Raw genomic sequence first — 17,332 nt, 5'->3', positions numbered from 1 at the left:
ATCAGGACCTTTAACACACTTATCCCCAGTAGACTTACAGTACTGACATTGGGAGCACTCAGCACCTTTCAGGACCAGGATCTTGCAATAGAGTGGTTCTTTCAACCCACATTTAAAGTACCAACAATTGTGACATCTGGGAGAGAAGGATGGGTATTTCATGGTGATGTTTCAAGATCTTTAGTGACTAATCATCTCATGTTCTATACCAGGGTGGCCAAACTTACTGGCCCTCTGAGCCGCATATGACAATCTTCAGAAGTTCAAGAGCTGGGGCACACCTGCCAGGAGCTGGGGCTCAGGGCTTCAGCCCCCTCCTGCTGAAGCCCCGAGTCCTGGCAGCTGCATCCCACAGGGCTGAAGCCCCGAGACTCCCCTCCCCGCTGGACAGAGCAGCTACCCCATAACCCCACTGCAATGCAGAGCTCCTGAGCTCCCCCACTCAGTCTGGTAGGCGGAGAATGGGGATAACTTGGGGGGCTTGCAAGCCGCACTTTAACGGTAAAAGTGCCACATGTGGCTCACGAGCCACAATTTGGCCACCCCTGTTCTATATAGTTCATTCTGCTTTTAAATAACGACAGGCCCCTTTGTTCATGGTGGAGTTTTAAGACAGTTTTATAGAAAGTCAAATTAAAAATGTTAAAATACCAGCATAAATCACTGAAGAACACTTCTTAAAAACAAGCTAATAGAGATTCCAGATTTTTGTTTCCTTGGGGAAAATGGGGTAGCCAAGAAGCCCTTTTGGGATCTTAGAAACACATTTTTACTTTTTCAGCCAAACCTCTGTAGCTCACCATAACTAGTGCACAGGATGAGCAAGATCTTTGATGACACTGGGGGAAATAATTTGGCACTGTCTGATATGTTGTTGGAATGTTTTTCTGCAGTTCCAGGTGAAGACTGAGTCTTGAAGTTGTATGTTTCCACAAAGCATCTGGAATTGTAATGATGAAAAATGGCATTCCTGTGGACTCAGGCTGCAGCACAAAGTTCAGCATGTGCCCAAGTCCAGTTCAAATCAGGTCGTAAAATCTAATTCCTGAAAATAAATTTTTAAAAATAGATTGCTACAATTGGCTTCCTCTGAAACTTAACTGATTCAGGCTGCTGACTGATCTACTGTTCGGAATACATCCACAAACGTTTCTCTAACTAAAAGGAAAAATAATGTCTTGGGAAGCTTTAATTCAGTTCCTGATATGGCCGTCATCTCAGAAACACACACATATATGTAAGACCAAAAAGGGACAGATCATGGGAGATACTTTTAGAAGTCTTTAGCTCCAGATTTTAACATACCTGCATATTAGATAAAGGAGGAGCTTAGTCTTCTTTGTTAACTACACCCCCACACTATCATGCGTCCTACTTAAATACAGCTAGATTGCATTCTGTACTGTCCCATAAGACCTGTTAGTCTCAGGGTTTTTAGCTTAGTGTGGATAAAAGTTCCATGTTTTGTTTGTTTGATGTTGTTTTCTGTGATCTCAATAGTGCATGAATGAGAGCCAGTTTGGGTGCACTGAGGGCAAAGAGAGAGGGACCTGCAAGGCATGCTGGAACTCCGCAGAAGCCACTCGGCTGAGTTCTGCAGGGACAGGCCCCAGGCAGATTCAGGGACAGCAGAGAACGGAGCCAGGGAGCAGCCATGCCCCCAAAGTATGCTCCCCTCCAAACCTTGCAGGTACTTAAGTATATATGGGACTGGAAATTCATTCTGCTCCAAACATCATTAAATCCCACAGAGTCCCCTCCATGTCTGCAACTATGCTGTTGGGGGGAAAGCAACCCATGAAAACCAGGCTGCTAGGGAGAGGGGGCAGCAGGGTTAGATGGAGGGGCTGTGGAGCAACATGGAGGAAACAAAGGCTTCACACAATTGGGGCAAAGCTCTCAAGGGTCCATAGTATCAGGGGGGTAGCCGTGTTAGTCTGGATCTGTAAAAAGCAACAGAGAGTCCTGTGGGACCTTTAAGACTAACAGATGTATTGAAGCATAAGCTTTCGTGGGTAAATGCCCACTTCGTTGGATGCATGCGTCCGACAAAGTGGGCATTCACCCATGAAAGCTTATGCTCCAATACATCTGTTAGTCTTAAAGGTGCCACAGGACTCTCTGTTGCTTTTTAAGGGTCCATAGGTTAGTGGATCCATACCCGCTGCCTCCACTGTAGCCTCCAAGACTCCTCTGACAGAAAAGAGTTTTTAGAATTATATTTATTAGATTATATCAGGAGAATAAAGGACAAGGAAAGGTTAGACTAAGGAAAGGAAGCAATATACTAAGTTTAAAGTTCTGTTAAACCTGATTGCAAGGAATTGACCGGAAATCTAATGTTCTTGTTACTAACAGACTCAACATTTGTATGAGACATTCATGGTAAAATTTGATGGCCGAATGGAGGAAACTCAGGCACAAAAGTAACTGGCAAATGTAAAAGGCAAAAAGCAGAAACAGGGCTGTAAATGGGTTCTGACAACATTCCCTTCAAGAAGAGATCTATGTAAAATATGAAATAAATTACCAAACCTGGGCTAGAAAGCAAAGCTCTTTTATGTAGGTGGAACTTTTTAATAGCATGTAATTAAATTTCTCCTACATTTAGTGTTTCAGAATAGATGCAACTTTTATAGCATGCTCACTACAGAAAGGTAACAAAGGACTATGACTAGTAGTGAGTGCAAAGGACTGGGAGTCTAAACTCCTGGCTTCTAAGCACTCAGATCCAGATTTTTTTTAAAAAAATTTAGGTGTTGCAGCACTCAGTGTTGCGATGCCTAACTGACTGGGAAGCCTAAATCTAATTTTAAAAGGGATTTAGGCACTCAGCTGAGGCCCAGAGCTTCTATGATGATAAGCACAGTATAAAAGTCTAGATACATAAATTAGAGATATTTCTACTCTGCCATTGATTCATTTAGGCCCCATTTATACCACACAAAAACCATGTTAGCTGAGCCTGGACCAGATCCTCAGTCTGTATAAATTGGCAGGGCCGCCCAGAGTGGGGGACAAGTGGGGCAATTTGCCCCAGGCCCTGGGCCCCACAGGGGCCACCACGAGAATGTCAGAGGCTCCCCCCCGCCTCCGCCTTCCCCCGTCCCCCAGCGCCCATTTCCAGGAGTGGCCCTGGCTAAAGCGGCGTGGCTCGGGCGGGGCCTGAGCTCCTCTCGCTCGGAGCCGTGTGGTAAGGGGACGGGGCTGTGAGCTGCGGCCAAAGCTCAGGCCCCGCTGGAGCCAGGCCACTGCAGCGCTGTCCAGGGAACTCCTGGATGTGGCTCGCTGAGGCTCCAGGAGAGGCGAGGGTAAGAGGCATGGTGAGGGGCCTGGCACTCCCGACCCCATCCCCCCCACAGCCCAGACCCCCAGCTCTGAGCCCAGCCCCTCTGAGCCAGGCACCCCCCCGACCCTATCCCCCCACAGCCCTGACCCCTAGCTCCGAGCCCAGCCCCTCTGAGCCAGGCACCCCCCCAACCCAGAGCTCAGCTCCCCACCCAGCCCTGGGCAACAGCAGCACCACCCCCAGGCAGTGACAGTCCATTGGCACCAACCATCACCATCACCCAGCGACAGCCCATTATGTAATTGCAAATGTATACATACCATTAAAGTATTTAATGTTTTTAATAATGTATTTCATGTATTTTCAAATTATTAAACATTAATTTTTGAATGTATTTCACTGGTTATTTTTTACATTTCCAAATACATGTTACTATAGTATTGCAACTTTTTTTTAATGGAAGAGGCCCCCAAAATTATTTTGCCCCAGGCCCCCTGAATCCTCTGGGCGGCCCTGTAAATTGGCATAGTTCCACAGACTTCACTAGCATAAGGCCACTTTTTACACCAACTGTGGACCTGGCCCATATATATTTAAAAACAGGTTCGTCAGCCTAACACAGTTTTAAGATACTTTGACTGGTTAGTCTGGACAAGCGAAAGGTGTGTTAATCCCATTTCTAGGATTAAGGCCAAAATTTGCAAGCCTGTGTGCCTGAAGTAGGTCACCTACATAAAAGTGGCTTGATTTTCAGAAGGACTAAGTGCTCCCAGCTCCCTTTGATTTCCGATTCCTAAGTATGGATTTAGGTGCTGCACTTTAGGCTCTGAAGTTTGAAAACAGTTTTGCAAAAAGGAACTGGCATGCTTTCCCTTGGTCCATGTTGCCCAGACAAAGGATGTTAAAACTGTGTTAGTATTTATAAAAATGGGTTTAGCTAACCAGGCATTTTTTAATAATGTAAGTGTGTAAACTTAGGCAAATCACAAATCATAACTGTGCCTCACTTATCCCCATCTTATAGATATGTATGATACTTCTCTATTTCATTTAATATTCGTAAGTAAATACAATAATAATAAACTAGCTATAATATAGTGCTTTTCATCCATAGAGCTCAAAGTGCTTTACAAAGGGAGATCAGTATCATTATCCCTATTTTACAGATAGGGATTCTGATGCTTTGTGATCCTTGGATGCAATATAAATACAAAGTATTATCAACTAATAATTATCATCTTTATTACCACTCAACACCAAGGAGAGCTGAGGAATGCTGAGTCAGACAAAACAATTATTGCTTATTCTGCACATATCCACTCTCTAGTTGACTAAATCTCAAGGTGCATGCTATAGAAAGTTATCATTTAACTGCTACTCAGAGTAAGGATCTACTACTATCTATTGTCTTTGGATCACTGCACATGACCAACACCACTGTATGTCTCCCACGCAAAGCACTGTGGTGGAACTGCAGCTGTATCAAGAGATGAAATCAATTCCAATCACAGCAACCAGTTCAGAGCTTCTGATTATGCCCTAGTGCATAATTCAGTATAGAATTATACTGACAAATGGTATAGACAAATGGGGTTTTGACCCTTTTCTGTGGTAAGGGTTTAGATGTTAGGACCATTTCTGCAAAACATTTTAAAGACAAAACTGTTTTAATTAATGTAAAATGATCCAAACATCCTGTTTTTCTCTATATCTGGTTTTAGTGTCAGAGCCTTCTTAAAAGGCCAAAATTTATCAGCATCCCACAAAACAAAACGAACACACACACAAAAAGATTTCCTTAGCAGACTGTCTCATTATGAAATTCATAAACAACCTGGGGAAGTGTATAGATTACAGACCAACAGGATCCTATAATAGGTGGCTGAGCTATTTAACAACATGGCTAGCTTTTGAATAGAACTGAGTTGAACTGGAGCAAGCTGTTAGCTGGAGATTTGCACACAGTAGATCCAGGCCCTTGAAGCTCACAAGATCATTACTTTTCACCCGTTAGGCTTGACTTGCTCCTTCAGACTGAATTTATCTGAATGCTTCAGACTGATTCTATTAGCATCATCCCCTGAACTCTCAGGTCTGCTTTTCTGTGCTGAAGCAGACAGTTTAAATTGCTGTGAAGACAGTGGCAGTCAGTTCCAAAGAGACTAGCTCTTTATAACATATTTCTGTGAACAGAAGGCAATAAATATGAATCAGAATGCACAAGGATTTGGCTTTCTCTAGTGCCTTTGGTTCATCATCAAGCACCTGATCCCTGCAGCATCAACGCAAGAGTGGCCATGTTTGAAGTAAAAAGAAGACTCTTTAGTTGGTTTATAATATACAAATAACATAAATCGTATATGTATTGTATCTATGAATGCATGTGTAATGCAGTCCCATTAAAATGCCAACAGTTATCACACTGGAGTATCTTCTTCTTAGCTTATACGCAATGTGCCTCAGGTGGCACATGATCTGTCAGAGACATCACATTACCTCCCTACACTTATGTAACTACACTTAAGAGGAAGAACTTGCTGTGCCTGCAATACCACTTTGTGGTAACTTATACTTTTGATTTTATAACATTGACCACTGTATGTGTATAAGGTATCGCCTCTCTTTCACCACACATATCAAGGCAGTGTCCAAATCCGGCAACATTTACCTCTATCTTATTTCTAAAATCTAACCTTTTCCTTCAATCCAACAGCTAAAACTCTCAAGCCCCTCATCCTCTCACTTCTTTATTATTGTGACTTCCTCCTATGTGGCCTTCCTAACACTCACATGTCCATTTTCAAGATACAGGTGCTTAAGATCCTCTTCTTTGCCCATTGCTCTGACCATGGAACTCCCCTTCTTTGAATCTATCCACTGGATCTCCCTTTTCTAGCATATTAAATTCAAGCTTCTTCTCCTCCTCAAATGTCAAGGCCCTAGACAATTCTGTCCACCTCTATTTATCTACTCATCTTTTATTTGACCTTCCTCATTCCCTCCACTCAGCTACTAATGTTAGTCTCCACCATCTATTTATCCAATTCTCTCGCAGCTGTCTTTGTACTTTCTTCCACTTGGGACAATCTCTCCAAACTAATTCATAAGGTCACCATGTTCTTCTTCAAATCCCTTTTGGACCATTCATGGTGGTTTAAAGGCAAATAAAGAGACAAGTTCCCTTATTGAAGGAGTTCACAATCCAAGTTAGATCACAGAAATAAAAAAAAAATTACAATACAGCATGGCAAGTAAGAGGGTACCTTCATGGAAATTCCACTGAATTCCATTAGAATCCTTCCGCTGGTCTCTGTTGGGTTTCTTCTGCACCCATAGTCCCAGGAAACATTAGAATAATAGTCCCAAAACCTAACTGGCCAACTGGAACCAGCAGAAACTAGTTGAAATTTTTCAGCAAGAATTTCCATTAAGGTGGTGTGGGGAAAGTCAACAGTAAACAGTGGAAGGGGGACACTGCGCTACAAGCAGGCTAGATATTTCCATATAGAGCAGATCATGTACATTGTTTGGTAGAATATTACATATTTCTTATTTTTCATTTATGGTGGATACATTTTTACTATAATGTAAATGTATTTATTAAATGCCAGAAACCTGTTATTTTAGTTCCTTTCATAATCAATTACCCAAGCACCCCATAACATTTTAAAAAACAGCAAATTGAGACAGTGACAGGGAACAGCTGTGTAGACAAATGTAGAAGCAGCCATTGTATATTCAGCAATTGCTCTCTTAAAGTGTTAGGTATTAAACCATGTTTTATGGCGAGAGGAAAGCCAGAACACTGGAGTTACCTCCTACTCTGAAAATGCCATGAGCTATTCATCTTTCACCTGAATGGCTGATATGGATGGGCATAAAGGAATAGTTTAACATTTTATCCAAAGGATGGCACTTCTGACTAGTGCTACCATATACTGTCAATAAAATATAAGCTGCATCTTCTGGCGTAGGACTTGAACATATGATCTTCTTGCCCAGAACCAAGAATTCCACCAATTAAGCTTTGTAGATTTAGTAATTAAGACATGCTTACTATTAAAAATAAATAGCAATGATTCAGATCTTGAGCTCATCATTCCATTTTTACTGAGTTGTTTTAATTCAGTTGCCAGAATAAAGACCAGTGGCCTCAGGAGTTGACCCCACAATATTTATTTTTCAATCTCTTAAAACCCAACAAAAACAATTTTAAAGAAATAAATTAATTACTCACAAATCAACGCTAACTTTTCAGTGACTGTATCACTGATGTCCTTAGACATATAAAGCCAAACTTTGGCACAATTTATGTTTCCTCTCCTATTGAAATAGTACTGCAACAATACTCTTGTTTCCAGCTTGGATCCTGTTTGGTACAACAGTTTGATGTTCTCTTACAAGACTAGTGAAAAATACACTCCGCTAATTTTACTAAGTGCCATGGCAGCATCTCTAGGGACTATATGTTTTCCTACCTTTCCATACAGTAATATGGTTTGCTCTCAGCTAATGAAATATGCTTTACATTAGCTGGAGCGAGGAGTTTAGTTAGGATGTCCCTCTACCCTTTTTCTGGCTGACATATGGTCAAGCAGCAAAAAGTTAAACTCAACTGCTTTGATAGAAAACTTCTTTCCTTTCTTTAATATTTTATAGTTGATCATGAGTTGATAATCCCTGCAGATCTCCTTTTGCTTCCCCCATTGCCCCAGTGGTTTATGATGTCCAATTAGCCATCTGCCATGCCTGTATTGCCATACAAAAGGAACACACTCCCCTCTACCACAACCCATCAGCAGGCCCATTGTCCCAGCTGACAAACAAGAATCAGACACCATTGTTTCCAACTGATGTTGCTGCTCGGAATATAGGCTGCCAGTTGTGATTAAAACAGTAGGGGTGCCAGAGAACACTCCAGGAATCAGGAAATATGCCAGAAACTACAATATTAGTAAAGAACCTCCATCAAGTTCCTTTTACTAAGCATATACTAATTTCAAGTAAAAAACATACTGGGTCAAAGTTTGCTCTTAGACAATAGGGTTTACATGGGAGTGAGAGATAGTCTGGCCCATTGCCTTTTTCTGTTTTACTAAGGGTTCACAGAGTATATCTTGACAAGAAACTCCTGCAATCTCCAGGAGAGACAAAAGTTCTTTGATTCAAAAACATTCTCTTTAATGATTTATTAAAAGAATAAGGCAGGTCATCTTATGCCATTTGTGTACAACTTACTACAAAGAAGTGATCAAAAACCTGAAAAACACAGCTGAGTTAACACATAGAGCTACTATTATAGATTATATAATGAGTTAATTTAATTTTTGCTGCAAACACCACTCACTTTTTTCTCCAAGGCCACTTTAGTAACACAAATGACCAGAGCAGCTGGTTCACCAGTCACTGATGTTAAACTGAAGATAATTTCCTCTTATTATTCTGAGAAAAGCAAGATGTGACCTTATACTAATAAGTATAGCTTGCCTACTTACAGTTCTTTGTTCCGTCAGTGAAACAAAAATGGTGTCTTAGATAATTAAGGCTGCAGAAAAGGAATTTCATTTTTAGCTTTAAAGGCAATTTGTTGCCTTTAAGGGGGGATTGCCTAATTTGTCTATGTATCTACCTGTCCTCTTTCACGAACTAGGAGGTGCTCAGACACTATTGTAAGGCATAAATGTAGGCAAAAGAGATAGAGGGAGACAAATCACCCCAATTAAATACATCATCGTTTATGTATTAATTAATTAAAACAAACACATTGCTTTTAAAAGTAAAAATGGAATTCCATTCTTGGGCGCTGATTCTGCCAGGCTCTTAAGCACTTACTTAATTTTAAGCATAGGAATAGTCCTATGGACTACAATGACTCTACTCATGCCTTGAAGCCTAAATTATCTGAGGCTAAATTTAGCAACAACTATAAATATGATCCCAATCTTCTAAAGTTCATCCGTGGCTATCACTGATCTTCTCTTCAGCCTACTGGATCAGGAAACAGGAATTATTTAAACAGCAATGATTTTTTCCCAGTTCTCTACTAATCTGCTGTCACACTTAACTACAATAAGGAGCAAAAATATATAGTACCAGAAACTAATATTATCTGCAGCCACATGAGGTAGTCAAGTAAATAGGATTCTCTCCTTTATAATGCTGCATGGGGCAATGGAGATGTACCTTGGGTTCAAATACCAACTTCAGTCTAAATCACAGCTGAAATGACATGCAAACTGCAAATATCCCCCTCAAATATGACTCCTTTCTTGTGCAAAACTGACCATAACTTGGTACTGCAACCCACATATTCCACAGGTGGCTTGACCTAGAAATGCATTTATGATTGATGTCATCATGATGTTTGGGTCAAGTTCTAATTTCACTTATGTTAGTGAAAAATCCAGCATAAAGTCATTGAAGTAAATTGAGTTATTCCAGATTTACACTAGGATAACTGAGATCATAATTTGTCCTAGAATCTCTGACTAACTTTTTTTTTTAATTCAAACCTGCCATGACTTTTTCCTATAGCCACCTGCGTTCCAGAGTTCTCTAGTAAGACGATCACATTTTACTTCTACATTTGCTTTCTCTTTCTTTTCTATATTCAGGTTTCTTTTGCAACATGTGCATTACAAACCTCCCAGCTATGCTTACAAGGCTCATAGGGCAAAGTTTCCTAAGTGGTAGAATCCTCATAGTTTAACACAGGGCATGTGCACCATATAGACCTATAAAAAAAGAAGTTGTTTATTCACCAAAATATTAAAAGCAGGACACCATTCCAAATCAAATAAGAGCACAAATATCTCAGCTTGTTCTTGACTTACTTTAAGTTCAAGTCATAAAATGCACAGCTATTTGGGTTTATAAGGTCTAACACTCCATAAGTATTTTCTTTGATATAGCTATGAAGTATTTCCAAATACCAGTAGGTACTGTATTGTACATGTCACAGTGGAGTAATAAAGCTGCTTCTATACATCCATAATCAAACTTCCTTGGGACCATAAGGTCACAGCAGCTGAAACAACAAAATACATCATACCAGCCCTGCCTGCCTAAAAGAGACCCAACACACCTGTCCAATGGGAGAATTCCCCACAGGGTCCTTAGCATAGAAGGTGCATGTTCTTTTACATCTCTGAAATCCAATCCTATATTTAAAAATCTTCTACTCCCCAACACTCTGTCAAGGCCTTGATACATCCATGGAAAAAAACAGTGATACTTATACTTTCCTGGCGAAAGCTGACTCTTAGTTACACCTATTCACCCCTTCTATGGATGAGAGACCACTGAGACACAAATCTGACCATCTGTGTTCCACTGTAAAGAGGTTTCCTTTACTCATGAGCACTATCGCCATTGTATTATTCTGTGGGGTTTCTCTTTCACAGTAATACTGTTCTTCCCTGTGAGCTTGATTTAAAACTCAATGAAGGCAATGGCAGTTTTCCCACTGACTTCAGCGGGCACTGGATCAGGCCCTATAGCAACACCTACTAATGCAGATAATGTTCATGCTGTATTGATGTTTCCTTCACATCCACACCCCCTTGTTTTGTGAATCAAGGATTGTTAACTTGACAGTAAAGGATTAGCTCTGAGCAGAAACTTTGTGGACAAGGTCTCATCCTGGGAGCTAGCTATTCAAATTAATACAAAATAATATAAATGTTATTGTGCCATACTATAGTATGATCTCATCTAGAAAAAAATGAATTGTAAATAACCATAAAATGTCGCTTGCATTATGTTTTGCATAATTGTTTTACTTTTTTTTCCTTGGTGCAGGAGGCTATTGGGGGAGGAACTGAATGTCTTCTGGGATTGCTAATGAGATATAGTATATAGAACTTTTTCTCCACTTTAGTCACCAAATTAAATCCAAGACATGGGCCAGATCATATTCTCATGCCTTTCCCCTCCACAAATCCATAAGGTCTAATACCTTTTATAGGAATTTTCAGCAGGGCTGAAGGGGGAAAATGATGCTATCCCACTAATGGCCCCTAGCACAGCTACACCCAACTTCTGGTCCTTTTGTCTTCAGATCCCAGACCAATAGAGCATTGTCTACAAAGTCAGGAGGATGACAAAAAGAAAGTCCCCTTCCACATGGAATGGGGGAGATCTGCTCATGGAGGCCCTACTCCATGCACATATGTTGGGAAGCACATGACTATCTGGTCTTAGGTGAGTAGTGACTAAAATCTAATCCAGGTAACCCTCTGAACTATATGAAAAAATAATTCACATTATAGATTCAGCAAAGTGTAAAACGAAAATCCACATTCCTGGTAAATACCATAGGGCAAAATCTCCAGAGAGAAGTGTGATCTCTACATTGTCACTGTCCCTTTAAACAACAGGGGTCCTTTCCAAATGGAACACAAAACATGACAGTCTTTTCCATATCACAGCCTCCTTTATTAGTGTACGTTATCAAAACGGACCTTATAAATTATAAAGTTGGAAGGTGAGGAAGTCAGACACCATGAGTACACCTTACCACCAGAGACAAGTAGATTGATTCAATTTATCTGTCCTACTAGGAGACACTTGATTCCATCAGCCTCAAGGAGCACTCTTCTGCAGACATAATTTGAAGCACATCTATTGATCAAACAGCCTGTCCACTGCCAATCATTTTAAAATTATTTAGTAGCAGAACTGCCAGTCACTTGAACACAAATGAACAATGGTGAAAGTCTAACATGCTGGTGGAAGGCAAAAGGAAAAGAGAATAATTCATTGAACTAAAAAAAAAAAAAACAATATCAATTTTCAACTCACCCACAGGAATCAATGACAGATTCTGCCTCTTCACATCAGAAACAATGTTAGATTTAGATGACACAAAACGAATTAGAAAAGAAAACCCTATCCACTGTATACAGGAAGTATTAATAATTGCTCTTTTAAGAAATCACTGGTTTGCTGGATTCTTCTATCAGTTTACCTCTATAAATATTTAAGGTTTGGCAAATTTTTGTTGTCTGTTTTACCCTAGCTTCCAAAGTGTAACAGAAATTCTTAGAACACAGGCACAAAGACAAAGCCTTTCTTATATGTCCTCATACATCCAGGGAAAGTTCTGACATTCCAACCATGGCTTTACAACATGACTTCCGTTACTCTATTCATTCTCTAAGCAACAAAGTCATTCGGATTCAGTCCCACACAACATTAAAAACTGGAAAACTCAATACAAATTTAACTTGCTGATACGAAATAAATCACTGACACTTTTTCTTAAGAACATATGCAAAATTTTATTCTTTCAATCTTTGTCACCAAATAGAAATCAAAACTCCAAAACTTAATAAAGTATATAAAGGCATAGGGCCAGATTCTTTCACAAAGAATTGCTATAGCTCAAACAGAAGTTCTGGGCTTGACGTGTAAATTATTGCTTTTGGTTCTATGGCCTGTATGAAGTCAGAGGTCAGGCTAAATTATTATAATGATCCCTTCTGGCTGTAAAGTCTATGAATTTACGAATTTTTATTTCAGTTACACAAATATAATCTCACTGAAGTAAATGAAATTACTCTTTTTATACACCATGGTAACTAAAATCAGAATAGTCTCTGCCACACATTTCTTTAGAAATATTTGACAGGATTCTGATCTCAATTATACTGGTGTATGTCCATTGACTTCAAACAAGTTATCTCTGTTTCACACCAGTATGAGATCAAAATCAGGCCCAGCACTTATTACTTTGGATTGATTAATTTGATTTTGTTTTCCACTTACAGCTTACAGATCTGTTATCTTCATTGCCATTGATAATAGACCCTACATTTGAATTGCTGGGTGCTCTTGCTAAAACATTTGTCTGTGAAGGGCCTTCATCTCTGGCATATGCTTCCTCTATTGGTCCAAGAGAGCTGAGTTTACTGACCTTCGATGCTCGGTGTAAAACTCATCTGTTTACTAAAGCTTTTGAGTGAGATATATTGGTGGAGAAGAGTGTCAGGACCCTGAGTTTTCGTTGGGAACGCTGCCTTCTGAGTTTTTGCTATTTCCTGTGATAGCTACAATTTGGTGAGTGCCCTTTTTATAGCCAATTTTTGGCAGCATCTTTGAATGGTAGTCTTGTATATGAAGGGTTTGCATAACTGAGATTCCTAATGTTAAAAAATATTGTTTTAATTGTCATGAATGCACCAAGACACTAAGAAATTGTCTTTTATAAAATCTACATACATACTAGAAATTCATATCTATATAGCACTAAACACTTAACAAAAGACAACAACAAAAAGTCAGACAAGGGTAATACTGGATCTGATCTCACAGTCCTGTCTCAGGCAACACTCCCATTGACTTATGTGGGAATTCTGCCTGAGAGGGGACTGGAAGGGTCAGGTTCTCAGTTTGTTCACAAGTGTTCTATCTAGACTCTCTCCCTGAATACACCTCATCAGCTGTTTTCTCTAGCATCCATTAAGACTGACATCAACAGCAACTCTAGGCAGTCACAATATCAGCACACAAAGCAGAGAACCAAATAGGACAAGCAAGCATCCATAGAAAAGTAGGTTATTCCAATAAAAATTAACCAATTTCACTAAGGTCAGGCCCACCACCAGATGCCTTGATTTCTGTTTATCAGGTCCATCAATGGCTATTAGCCAGGATGGACAGAGATGGTGTCCCTAGCCTCTGTTTGCCAAAAGCTGGGAATGAGCGACGAGATGGATCACTTGATGATTACCTGTTCTGTACATTCCCTCTGGGGCACCTGGCATTGGCCACTGTCAGAAGACAGGATACTGGGCTAGATGGACCTTTGGTCTGACCCAGTATGGCCGTTCTTATGTTTTTATATTTGTATTAATTTTAAAACATGCCTGATATAACTATGAGGCTTATTCATGTCTGTGAATTAGTAAACAATTTCTTTTTAAACAGTGTCAGTGTTTTGTGTATGAGAGGACACAAAATGGAATAGAAGCCTTCAGATTCAAACTATTTACTTACTTGAGTAAATGGGAATGCCAAAAACCCTCCCAGGAACCCTTTAAATTAAACGCATAGGACATATAACAAGATTATATTCATGATTCCTTAGGCAGAGAATTTCTGGAGGAGGACGCAGAATAGGAAAATGTTTGAACATGGGATTCTTTTTGAGTGTTCTTTTCTTATTTAGTATGATTTCTTTTACAAACTAGACACAAATATGAACAGTCCCTTTGACTTCAATGTTGTAATCTTTTCTTATGTTGAGAATTAAGTTCCATTAGGCAATGATTTAAGCTTTTAAGGGGGAGATTTCTGAAGCAATATAAATTTCACCAAGACAAATGTGAATTTTTTTAAAGTGCATTCCACAGATCTTCAATAGCCCAAGAACACTTATACCACTGGGGTATGGGAAATCTATAAATGCTTTGCTCGTAGCCATGCAGGGTATCAAGAGGCAAATATCCATTGGCTTAATGGGTTGTGGATCACAAGATATGCACAGTCAGACCTTATTATAGTTATCTTCTAGATCAAAGCATTTTCACATGAACAGGGTTCAGTCCACCATAATTGTAGCAGATCTGCAGGAATGAACTTCTTTAAAGTTTTGGTGATTACATGACTATTTTGTTGTAACTGGAGCCTGAAGCTCTCTGCATAACTAATGATCAGGTAGAAGGAAAAAGGCAGCTGAAAAGTAAAGCCTGGACAAACAGCTGTGGCAATAAATGTCAAACCCAGACTACCAGGGGTCAATCCCCTTATGAAGTGAGTGTTTCATCCTTTGCAATTTACCAAGTAGCGCTTTAAGGTTCGGCCTACAGAATCAGAAGGAATCCCATAAATTGTTTCACTTGGGGCTTTGATCCCACATAAAGATAAGGGCCATCAAACTAATAATACTTTATGTGGGTATCTAGTGTATACACATTTCTTAGAGAATTTGGCCCAAATGTTCTTTTAAGAAGCAGAGTCACATTTAATCTTATGCTCTGTTATAGTATTGTCCTCTAAAACAGAAGGACATTTATTTCTCATACTACTCACTGAAATACAATTGGATTTGTTCTTGATCCTGACCTTCTGGATCCTGCTAACAAAGTCCATCTCAGGAGGAATGAGATACCCAAGCAAATATGCTCACCAGTTTTCCCACCAGTAATGACCTGTGTTGACTTCTAGTGTCCCTAATGCCAGTACCACTGCCACAGTACACATGACTGATGGCACTGGGTTAACAAAGCCTTTTTTAAAGGATTGCAAGGGTTGTTTGAGGTGGAAGGGGGTACTTGTGCATATAATATATTTATAGTTTTCAAGTGAAAGTACAAATTTAGTAGGCTGAGGGAGGGAAGAAAGCAAACTCCTCTTCAAAATAATTAACAGTGATTATTATTTATTGACCTTTCCCCACAGCTTGCTAATCCCTAATTCTCCATTCTGATCAGAGGAGTGATCCAGGAAGCGGTATTACACATTATGGACAATGTGCATAAAGATGGTTAAAATCGGAGCCTCTGGCTCCATCACCTGACCCAACCTATAACCCAAACTGAAGGCGTGTTTAGGGACCCAATGCCATGTCTTTTTGTATGTGTAATTCTCACAAGCCATCAACGAACATCTTGGAGAGGCTTTTGTGTATTTCCAATCTCAGAGGAGAAAGGGAGAGAGCAACTATAAATTTCCTGCAATGTTAAAATCTTGTACCGTGCGAGAACTGGGAGGAGATGTAATCCCTCCCCTCTTGCATTTAAAAAGTGATCTAAGATCGCCCCATTCCTGTGTAACAAGCGAAGAGCAGCATCATTTCCTAGCAAGCCAAGGAACAAATGGAAACGGAACAAGAAGCGGGGGGATAAATCTGGTTTCTCTTCTGAAACTGACAACCAACAGTTTCCAATCCTCGGTCAATTCGTTAAGTGCTTGTGCAAACAACCCCAACACAAAAGCATCTTTGCCCAGAGAAGGGGCTTCTCCTTTAGTGGCTGTGTATGTCTCTCACACCAGCCGTGAGACTAAAGTCTTTTTTGGTGGGGGCGGAGAGGAAGAAGACAATGAACAAAATATAAACAGGAGGAGGAGAAGATCAGCGGGGTTCTCTTCACCCAGCGGACCCCAACCCTGTCCATGCGCCCCCAAACAAAGCAAGTCAGCCAGTCCCTTGTGGCTTCCCACCCCAGGATGGTGCCAATGCAAAACAACCCCTTTCTCGCATCCCATTCTCGCCCAGGCGATGGCAGCCCCTTCCCCTCCTTCTTCTCCCCTTCCCCATTCCTTCCTTACCTGTTCGGAAAAAAGCATCCACCTCGGAATCGGGGACAGCGCCTTCCTCCGCTGCCCCTTCTGCGGGATTCATGGCTGGGGAAAGAAGAGGCGAGCCCAGGCTGCTGCTAATATCCAGTGAGTTAGGGAGGAGGAGAAGCAAAGGAAGAGAGAAAGAGGGAGGGAGGGATGGATGGAGGCGCTTTCAGCAGCTAGCCCAGCCGTGCACCGCCGGGATCATCCCTTCCATGGTGTCTGGTGAGCTCTGCTGGGGCTGCTGCTCGCTGGGCTTAGCAGCAGCTGCTCCTACTGCCTGCCAGTCGCGTGAGGTTTGCAGTCCCCTCCCGCCCCCCAACACCTCCAGCAACAGCAGGCTCTCTGCCAACCCCCTCTCCTCTCTCTATTGTTCAGACCTGCTCTGCTCTCTTCCCCCTCGCCTCCTCCTCCTCTCTTCTTTGCCAACAATGCCCCTTGCTGCACATGTGACTCCAGCCGAGCTGTATTTACATAGATGACAGTTCAATTCCTTACAGCAGCGGCAGCCGCCTGAGCCAGTATCACACCAGCTATTGTTGTTTTCCTAATGATCATTTCAACGAGCCTGGGTTATTCTGGCCGTCAGGACTTCCTGAGGGAGGCAGGAAAGCTGGGATGTGGATATTATAAAGGGAAGAGGAAGGGAGAAAGAGAGAGAGAGAGATTGTGTGTGTGTGTGTGTGTTTCGTGGGAGCTTTATCATTGCATGATCAAGGGACTTTTTTCTCCCCCATTCTTTCCATCTCTCTTAAATCA

At 40.9% G+C, this 17,332-nt stretch overlaps 1 protein-coding gene across 1 annotated transcript in view; it reads right to left on the bottom strand.

The window, feature by feature from the left end:
• Positions 1-16,886, bottom strand: part of KALRN (kalirin RhoGEF kinase) — a 721,955-nt gene extending 705,069 nt beyond the window's left edge. The window contains exon 1 of the mRNA XM_065561521.1: positions 16,562-16,886. Within this exon, the coding sequence (XP_065417593.1) occupies positions 16,562-16,634 (73 nt within the window). The 5' untranslated portion in view covers positions 16,635-16,886. The remainder of the gene's footprint in view (positions 1-16,561) is intronic.
• Positions 16,887-17,332: the final 446 nt, after the last annotated feature.

The sequence above is a fragment of the Chrysemys picta genome, chromosome 11 (assembly GCF_011386835.1).
Source record: "Chrysemys picta bellii isolate R12L10 chromosome 11, ASM1138683v2, whole genome shotgun sequence".
In the NCBI taxonomy this organism is placed as follows: domain Eukaryota; kingdom Metazoa; phylum Chordata; order Testudines; family Emydidae; genus Chrysemys; species Chrysemys picta.
The sequence above is the reverse complement of the archived record's forward strand: the minus strand, read 5'-3'. Positions and strand labels throughout refer to the sequence as shown.